The sequence below is a fragment of the Adiantum capillus-veneris genome, chromosome 8 (genome assembly GCF_014529385.1).
Source record: "Adiantum capillus-veneris isolate H3 chromosome 8, ASM1452938v2, whole genome shotgun sequence".
In the NCBI taxonomy this organism is placed as follows: Eukaryota; Viridiplantae; Streptophyta; class Polypodiopsida; order Polypodiales; family Pteridaceae; genus Adiantum; species Adiantum capillus-veneris.
Genome location: NC_140938.1, coordinates 72,398,427 through 72,408,011, shown reverse-complemented (window position 1 = coordinate 72,408,011; position 9,585 = coordinate 72,398,427). Strand labels below are relative to the sequence as shown.

At 41.7% G+C, this 9,585-nt stretch overlaps 1 protein-coding gene across 1 annotated transcript; it reads left to right on the top strand.

Moving 5' to 3' along the window:
- Positions 1 to 4,713: 4,713 nt before the first annotated feature.
- LOC147452357 (uncharacterized) lies at positions 4,714 to 7,563 on the top strand. The gene is made up of 6 exons (XM_086518077.1): positions 4,714 to 5,407; positions 5,491 to 5,543; positions 6,066 to 6,097; positions 6,223 to 6,294; positions 6,414 to 6,441; positions 6,678 to 7,563. The coding sequence occupies exons 1-6, from the start codon at positions 4,816 to 4,818 to the stop codon at positions 6,816 to 6,818; spliced, it is 918 nt and encodes a 305-aa protein (XP_086374203.1). The 5' UTR covers positions 4,714 to 4,815; the 3' UTR covers positions 6,819 to 7,563.
- Positions 7,564 to 9,585: the final 2,022 nt, after the last annotated feature.

Sequence of the window (9,585 nt, the reverse complement as noted above, 5' to 3'; positions counted from 1 at the left end):
GTGGGCCCTTGGCCAATTGTAGCATGAATTGTACAAGCATATGAGACATTTTGCTCACATTTGCATTCAACTGTGCAAAATTTGACTCTAAAATAGACATGTGTGTTTGCACGGCCCTAAATTCTTGCATATCAACTAGTTCTATGCTATCTTCTTGGCCAGTTGTGGTGTGGGCACCCTCCATGAGAGTGGCTGATTGCGGGGCAACAAGAGACAGAACTGGTGCAACGTTTTTGAAATTGAAACTATGATGCATGTTGATATCTAAATCCATGGCATAACGTGCTGTTTCAAAAAGATGAATACCTTGTTTCAAGAACCTCATGGAAAAACTAAAGAGCGACTGCAGATGAGAAATCGCAAGAATGGTGCCATTCAAGAGTGCATAAAGTCTCAAAACGATGCTCATATAATCATATGTAGTCAAAGCAACCATATGCAACTCAACGTAGATATCTCAAAACCACCTTCAATTGATCATAAATGGGATCAATATGAATATGAGAGAATCAAATCTAGATCATCGCTCAAAAAGAGCGCCAATATGGCATACATCCCACAAGTCACCAAAATTCACACATATGTTCAAAGATGCAACAAAGCTAGAAATTTCAACTTTTCAATGCTTCTCATGATGCTTGCATCATAAGATACATGTTCAACCAGTTGCGCAGCAAACATTTTGGCATAGAAATAGACCAAACTAATTGCACCCATGCATCCAAAACATGTCAAAACCCTAGGATACATTATGGGTTTGCACAAATCCAATGTTGTATGATTGACTTGTGATAAAAGTAGTTTTTTCTAGCCCAAAAAACACTTGTAAAAATTATTTCCTCAATTATGTGCATGAAATCTCCTCTTGTGCACCAACACATACTCTAAGAGACTCATGATTGAAGCCACAAATTGGTTGGGTATATTTAATGCTGCCCTTGTGTAGCTTATGTTGCTCTTCACACATAGGACCACACATAGGATCGACAAGTTTGCAAGCTTGGAGTGTTCATTTGTTTGCATTAGGTTGCCAAAATTGCAAAAGAAGTTGATTCTAACACTCTCTCTGGTTACACAACATTGGAGATATCTACGTGCCTTTTATTTCACCATCGTGACCTGCTTCTCTGTTTCCTTCTCGAACTCTAAGCTCCACAACCGCCACACCCACAACATACATTCCCTCTCAAACTGAATTGAGATCTCAAAATCCGATTGCATTCTCATAGACTCTCGATGAATTTTTTCAAGTCCCAAATTGAGGAAGCCTCTGGGTGCACGCTCTTAAAGAACAAGTCCATCAAAGCTCTAACACCACTTAAAGGGAAGCAATACACACACATGAAGAGAGAGAGAGAGAGAGAGAGAGAGAGAGAGAGAGAGAGAGAGAGAGAGAGAGAGAGAGAGAGAGAGAGAGAGAGAGAGAGAGGAGAACACACACATGATGAGATGGAGTTCTAGCAACACATATGATAGAGCTCTAACAACACATATTTGTGTAGCTCCTTATTCACTATGGTGTATCTATATCTATACTATATATAAAGGGGGAACGGATTTTGTTAGCCCCCTCCCGCCATGTGCCATACTCTCTTGCATCCGATGAGTGTGCATTGGGCAGCCGAGAGAGAGAGAGAGAGAGAGAGAGAGAGAGAGAGAGAGAGAGAGAGAGAGAGAGAGAGAGAGAGAGGGCGGGGGGGGGGTAGGGGGGGGTTCCGCCACCAAAGGTGGCGCTTACAGACTAGTTGAGATAGTTAGTAGTGTCAATGGGCGATCGGACAAGATTGGTGGGCACAGTGGCCGTTTAACCCAACATATTTAGCAAGATTTAATCTAAAAATATCTTACTATATACTAAAGGACGTTGAACACCCTAAAAGTAGGGAGCTTTATAAGTTTGACACATGGCATGAGCTTTTCACTTCTAGAGCCTCACTAAACATAGAGCGCACAACCAAAGAGAGAGAGAGAGAGAGAGAGAGAGAGAGAGAGAGTGTTTCTGTGTTGTCAAAAAGATGTCTTCTGAGGCTCTTTTCCGTCCATAGGATGGGTGTTACACTCGTGTGTATAAAGGACGGAGATAATCATGAGTGCATTTAATGGATTTAATCTTCAAAGCACAAGGAATCCTCTAGCAATATCTTTTTGACCTTCCATTGTTGTCAGAATATGGAAGTGATGTATGAAAACATAGAACCATTTGGGAGTATTTTTCCTTCATTAGAAGGTTATTTTCTTTTGGCTTGTATGTAATCCCTAAGCCCTATGCTCTTGTTTTGTATCTTCACACCAAGTAAAACACTTCATGTGTTGTATGTCCATATGGTTCTCTTTCTTTTGCAAGCTTTGCATGTGTATCCTTGTTAACCCTAGATCCAACAATTGGTATGAAGCCATGATTTCCACATCTCAAGCACCATTGTAAGTATTCCCTTGATTCACTATCTCACTTTGAGATGAGCTTTGATGAGAAATTGTAGGGTGACAAAATATATGAGTTATCTCTTGGAGCTCAATGTTCTCAAAAATTTCATTCGGGCTCATTTTGACCTTTGTTTCCACTACAAGCACCACTACACATGCACTACACATGCAAGTTCCTCCTTATGTGTTGACATTTGATAGGGCAAATACACATTAGTCCTTTATGGATTTGGGTACACATCAGGGGTACACATCAAGTTTTCACGTTGTGTGTGTGTGTGTGTGTGTGTCTTTCCCTCTCTTTATAGGCTTCTTTTGAATAAGGCGTAAACACTACTATGTTTGACAACAATGATGTTTTTCTCATGCTAGAGACAATAATGAAATTTTTTGCATGATGTGAGGATAAATTGGATGGAGACCACTACCCATAATGGGCTTACATGGTGCAACATGTGTTGGTTCCAATGGCCATTTTGTAGAGCCTTGATAGACGTCTACCCTATGTGGATATGGAGCTGGTTGAGGATTGTGTAGATCCTAGTAGTTTTGCTGCCATATTTGCTTTGTTTACTACTAAGCAAGCTTGTTAGGATGCTATAGATGCAAAGACTCATACCTTGATTATACATATCAGTCAACTAATTTTCTAAATTTTATGTCTCATCAAATGAAAAATGTTTGTCCTCATTACAGATACTCGAAACGACCAAAGTAGAGTGATAAGATTCCTAAGAGGCATGTTAACTAGAAGGAATACAAGTAAAAATTATATGCATCAAATTTATTGGCTTGCAAATTTTTCAATAGCCACATACTTCTTGCCTGCTCCTTCTACCATTTTCTCATCAAGTACATCACGTACATCTATATAGTACTGATTTGTAACATTATTTGAGATCTGCATAGTCTGATTTGCTACCTCATAATGTTCTATATGCAATTGAACACCGCTTGTGAAAAGAGGCAACAATGTATTGCACATATCTTGTGAGCAAACATGTGTCTCTTTATTACATTCACCCATGGTTATACAACATCCTTTGCAAAAACCACATCTAAACTAATACAAAAACTCTTAGACAATAGATGATACAACATATAGCCCTTGCTGTTTAAATTATGAGTAATAAAAACACATTTCCAGCCTTATCATCCAATTTTCTATATTGTTACTAAGACACTAAGTCATAGGCCAAACAACCAATGACACATAAGTGAGTAATAGAAGGCTTCTTGCCATGTAAAGCTTTATACCTAGTGATTGCAAATCTTCATTGGGACACCATGAGTACATACACAAGGCACACAAGAGCCTCTGGTCAAAAGGCCCATGTCAAAGCTTGTTTTTGTCCATATTGTTTGGTTGAACCTGCCTATGGGAATACCCCTTGATCAAAGAATATTGTTAAGGTCTTTTGTCCATGGAAGAGAGATTGTTTACACTTTATAGTATTTATTTCTCTATCCTAAGCCATACAAGGTCATTTCCCTTAAGAAAGCGGGGTCCTCTTTTCTTATTTGCATGTGTTGTGTTACCTTTGTTGTGCTCTTCTAATGCGATTTATAGCCTCTTCTAAATTTTTGGCACGGTCTCGTGCCAACAAGTTAGCGGTTAGGATGTCACTGCTAATGGTAGAGACTCGGACATGTAGTTCCTTGCCATAGAAAATTTCAAAAGGAGCTCGATTGGTGGCATAATAAGATGTATTATTATAACGGAACTAAAATATAGGGATGTGTTGGCCCCAATTAGGAGCGTTTTGAGAGTGTAAGATGGTATTGTTGGTCACTTTGGTCTGGCCATTACTCTCAGAGTGAAAGCAAAAGTGAAGTCCATCTTAGAGCTTAAGAGTGCAACCCAAAAAATTATTACAAAAACGATCATTGCGGTTAGAAAGAATGAGTTTAGGAAAGTCATGGTAAGAAAATATAATACCTGAAGCACTAGTAGAATTTTGCAAATTCTGAAGGTTTTTGAACTATTTCCTTGTTTTATTTCACCCAATTTTCAAGATTTTTGAACTATTTCCTTGTTTTGTTTCATCGAATTTCCGTCGACTTACCGTCATTTGAAAGTGGCTAACATAAATGTTCAACTAGCGATATGAGGCGAACCTTTCCCGCACATTGGCGTGCAATTTCGAAACTAGCTTTGCTTCAATCTCTCTCTCTCTCTCTCTCTCTCTTTCTCTAGCAGTGCCACTCGTCCCGTGACAAACAATTTCGACCGTGGAGATTGAAAACCCTTGTAAATATGTCCATCGGAAGGAGTCCATTGTTTAGTGCATACAAATGGATCCAAGGACGAAGCACTGGTTTTAATCGCTTGTAATTTTTTGGGGCGACAATCTCTCTCTCTCTCTCTCTCTCTCTCTCTTTTCGTGAGCTATGGCGTCAACTTCTGATCCACCTGCAGGAGAGGCAAGCAGTGTAGCAGCAGCAACGTCAGTGGCGCCTTCTGCTGACCCCCCTTCTTCATCATCCTCCAAGCGGAGATGGAGCCCCTGCACATGGCGTTATGCTATCGAGGAGGTCCAACCAGAGCTCGGATCACGGCCCCGCAACAGCAGCAACAACAACCCTCCCTACTCTTCATCGTCTCTGCGCTCTGCTGGTGCAAACGCAGAACATGCCCCTCCTCATACCACAAGTAAGTCTCGCCCCCTCCACACCCAGGATCATGCATACGGCAAAGAGAGTGACGACCCCTTTCGTCGTAACACTCACAGTAACCGAACATGGGGTGGCGCAGAGCTCTCTGAGCTTCGTGCTCGACATGCGCAACCCCGCTCTCAAGACATGCTGAGCAAGAAGAAGCGCCCACGCCCACCTCATCCGCAGCAGGCATATCAACCGCATCAGCAGAAGAAGCCTGCAAGGAGGCCTAGAGAGCAAGAAGAGGACGAAGATGAAGATGAGGAGTGGGACAATGAGGATGACGATGGTGATGATGCAGGGCTAGGGCACCATTTTGAGGAAAGTAGGAAGAAGAAGAGAGAGATGAGCCCTAGTGAGCTCTATTACTGTGAGGTATGTAGTGCAAAGGCTGCTGAGGCTTCAAAGGTCAGCATTTCTCCGGACAGCCCGCTTCCACTGCTGGATTCTTGACGTGGAAGGTAGGGTTTAGCTACTGCCTTTTTTGTCACATGCACACAATTTTTTGAAAAGGCTTTTTTTGTGTCAAGCCTGGCCGGACCTCTGGGCATCTGGCCTTGCCCGCCAGTCTGGGATTGGTGATGTGAGGCTTGCGTTGTAAGTATGTTAATCTTGGTTATACAGTGAACATTTATGTGGGAGCATGCCAAGAAGAAATTGTGTCCCCGTTTCCTCGCCAGCCATCGACCCAATTGTATTATTTGATCCAGGCTGTGAGGTAGCCGATGCAATGTCACATGCGTACCCAAGATGGCTGTCTCCTACATAGGATTCACATTTGATCACCTTTTATGTCGCATGCTTTGTTGCATGCATACCCAAGACACTGTCCTCTTACTGATTTGTCTTCCTTGTATGATTTTGAATTTAATTTAAGGATGTTTAGCCATATTAACAGTCGAATAACCAGAATGCGAGGACTTTTTGGGGTTTTAATCGTTTTTTTTTTTTTTTTGGTTTGCTTTGTGACATGGATCATGAAGATGTTGCCCAAAATTCTGGACAAAACTTTAGGGTATGACTGATGGCCTGGAAAGTTTTCTGTCAGAGTTGGATCGGCTCAAAGCGGACTAGCCGAGACTTATCGGTTGCTATGACAGGAATGGCATTTCTGTGGAATTTGTACTTCCATTTTTATAGTGTCAATCCGTTTGGGAGGATTCTCGCTGGTGCAAAGCATACAACAGCAAATCTTTGGATGGTGTTAAACAGGTGTTAAGTCATATGGGATATTTCTTACAGTGTTCATCCACTTTTGATTATGGGTTTGTTGACTGTCATTTGCATTTTTTTTGTTACTTGGCGAATCTGCTTGCATGGTCGCTCAGAAGGCGAAATGGCAATGTGGAACCGGAACGGGTGAGAATTGCTGTTTCCTGTGGTGACAAGCTCACAATTTTCACATGGAATGGGTACCGGAACAGGAAAAGGGAAAACAGATTGAAGACCCCAAAAATGGCCATTCCCTGTGACTATGACTCATAGCATAGTGTTCTTATGCACATGTCATGTGCGCGCGTTCAGATTATGTAACTGCATGCAATTGCAAGCACTTTGCTGTTGATGATTGAGCTTCCCTGGAACCTTTGACACAGATGAGGGTTGTTAAGGTTGGTGGCATTTTGAGAATTGAAGTGCTTATCCCAAATCTTATCATCTCCTACCTAAGGTTCAAGTTTGGAAAAGCATTTAAGGTTTGCTGGGAGAAGCTTAGCCCTGGTTTTGTGGTGAAATAGATGGTGAACCATCGCTCGGGAAATTTGTAATACTTCGTTCCATTGCTGCATAGCAAGAAAGAGCTAGCAGAAATTAGTGACCATCAAATGTCGCCAACGTTTATATTCAGTTTGGACCGTAACATGCAGTACATGACAGAGCATCTGTTGATGATTTGGCATTCAAGTTGCGGTTTTCTCAGATGTTTGCACGACGTTGTATTTCACTACCTAGAGCAACATCATATTTGCTAACATCTCTCCACTGTGTTTGCATGGTCCTCACCTCCTTCCTCTCAACAGCCCAAATCCTCCAATGCATTCAAGCCTCCCTTATCATCCTCAAGATGGGAACCTACATGCTGCAATGTCTCCCAAAGCTAGTCCGACTACCAGAAGTGATGGGGCTTGCCACGTCTCTAGTTGACATGCGGGGGGATCCATGGCCAAGATTAGGTGTCATAGATCGCGGATGCTTGTGGCTGTTGGGTAAATCAGGGGTAAACTGAAGGTGTCTACTGGTTGACTGAGATCGCCCACAATCGGCAATGCCTAATCTTGGCCATGAATCTCCTCAAGCAGCCCTTGTGCAAGATGGTGATGAGGACAGGCTTGCAGAGGGAAAACCCTTTCTCATGCAAATATTGTGGGATTGCACGAGGGAGGGCAGTCATTACTGACCTCTTTGAGTTCTCGGCTCATGGCAAATAACCCATTGTGACATCTTGCGAGTATGGATGAGTGCAAGGCACACGATTTCCCAGTCTCCTGTGTGCTTGTGCATTTGCGAGAGTTTGTACATGTATATATGTGCACGTATATGATCTGTGGTGCTTCCATATGGCACCACAAGACACATGGTCAACAATCCCCCCCTCCCCCCACTACAACCAAAATTTCTCAAAAAAAAAGGGGGTCTAGTCTGTTTTTAACCGGCCAAAATTGGAAAGTCACCACTAGTTTTTGAGCTTGCCTTAAAGAAACCCCCCCTCCCCCCCCCCCACACCGGAACCAAAATTTCTCAAAAAAAAAACAGGGGGTCTAGTGTGTTTTTAACCAGTCAAAATTGGAAATCATGGCTAGTTTTTGAGCTTGCCTTAAAGAAACCCCCCCCCCCCCCCCCCCCCCCCCCCCTTCCCCCTTTTCTCTCTCTCTTTCATTTGCAAAACAAATTGGGCTTTAGTGTATTTTTGACCGGCTAAAATTACCTATCTTCGTTGTCTTTAGGGTAATAGGTTTCTAGTTCAAGACTTATTGGATAGAGATTTGAGCGATGTCTTTGGATTGATTGTTCCTAAAATGTTAAAACTTCTCTTCTTCTTCTTCTCTCTTTCTCTTTATTAAAGAACATGTTACAATACATACATCAGATCTAAACAGATTTCTCTCCTTTTACCAAGGAATAAGAGTCCTCCAGCATCTTGGTCCTAAGTTGGGGCCAAGGGATAGACAAGTAGCGAGTAGAATCTGCACACCAATGTTCCTCATGCTTCATGCATACCAAAACAACCGAATTTTCAATGATTTTAGGCTTCATGGTTTCAAGAGTACTAGAAGTAGCAAAGCAAAAATGGAGGGCTTGCACTAGTCTCATCTTGCTTGCACCCAACACGACAAAACACAACCAAAAAGCATGTTTATAGGTTTTGACCTTTCAAGTTTCCTCCATGTGATATATTTTCCATTGGACATATTTTTCTTCTAGAGTAAAGACTCTTTAAAGGAAGAGCTCCAACTATAAATCTCCACAAAAGATTTGTGCTTAAAAGTATAAAGGCACCTATTGGTTGAAAGAAGGCTTTGGTGGTACAAAAAAAGGACCAATATTTTATCCACCTTATTGGTACTTTGACCATATAGCCTAGAATTTTGGAGGGAGTCCATTGGCTACAGAAAGGTTCTTTTAATTTTGAAAGTATTTAAAGACAATTAAAAGTTTGGCCATATGTGAAAGAAATGTAAGGTGATGGGTCATTATTGTTGGAGTGGCAAATGATTAAACTTGTGGGAGAGATCAATTTCATGCTATCTATGGACAAGGTGATGGGTCATTATTGTTGGAGTGGCAAATGTTTGAACTTGTGGGAGAGAGCAGTTTTGTGATATCTACGGACAAGGTGCAACGGTCTTGTCGAGCGTAGCTTCGCTTGCAGTCGTTGCATGAAGAAGAGCAGCTTGCTTTGCTCTTCATGCAAAGGAGCACAAATCGTGAGCTATAGTAGTCACGATAATGCTCTACCTGCATTTTGCTTGTTCTCTCTCTTCTAAAGTAGCTCACAATGCTGTGTAATGAAGACCCCAACACACAAGTCTATTGCCAGAGCCTCACCTGGGATCAACCAAAATCAAAGGGCAAGACTAGTGCCGTGAATTCCCTTTGTAGCATCAACAAGGCATTGACACTTACAATAGAGGTGGAGCAAAATAGCACCCCCAACACAAGGGCAAGTGCTAAGCAGAGAGTGTTGGTGGAACGATCAGAGCAATCATTTATCCAATTCGATGACGAGGGTGCGAGCAAGTCTAGTCAAATATCTATACTGTTACTTTGTTGCTTTGTTCATATTTGAACCATGCATGCTTGATAAATGTGGGCTAATTATCCGTTTGGTTAAATTTTGCATGCTTTAGTATTTTGTTATGTAGTACTCGATATGCATGCATGCTTGAATGTGCTAGAACTTTGAGGAGGACCCTAAACTAGGATATGTGTTGTAGAAAACATATTTTTGAGTTCATTATAGTATAAATGTTGTGAAACTATATTCCGCATAGGATCATATTTGGT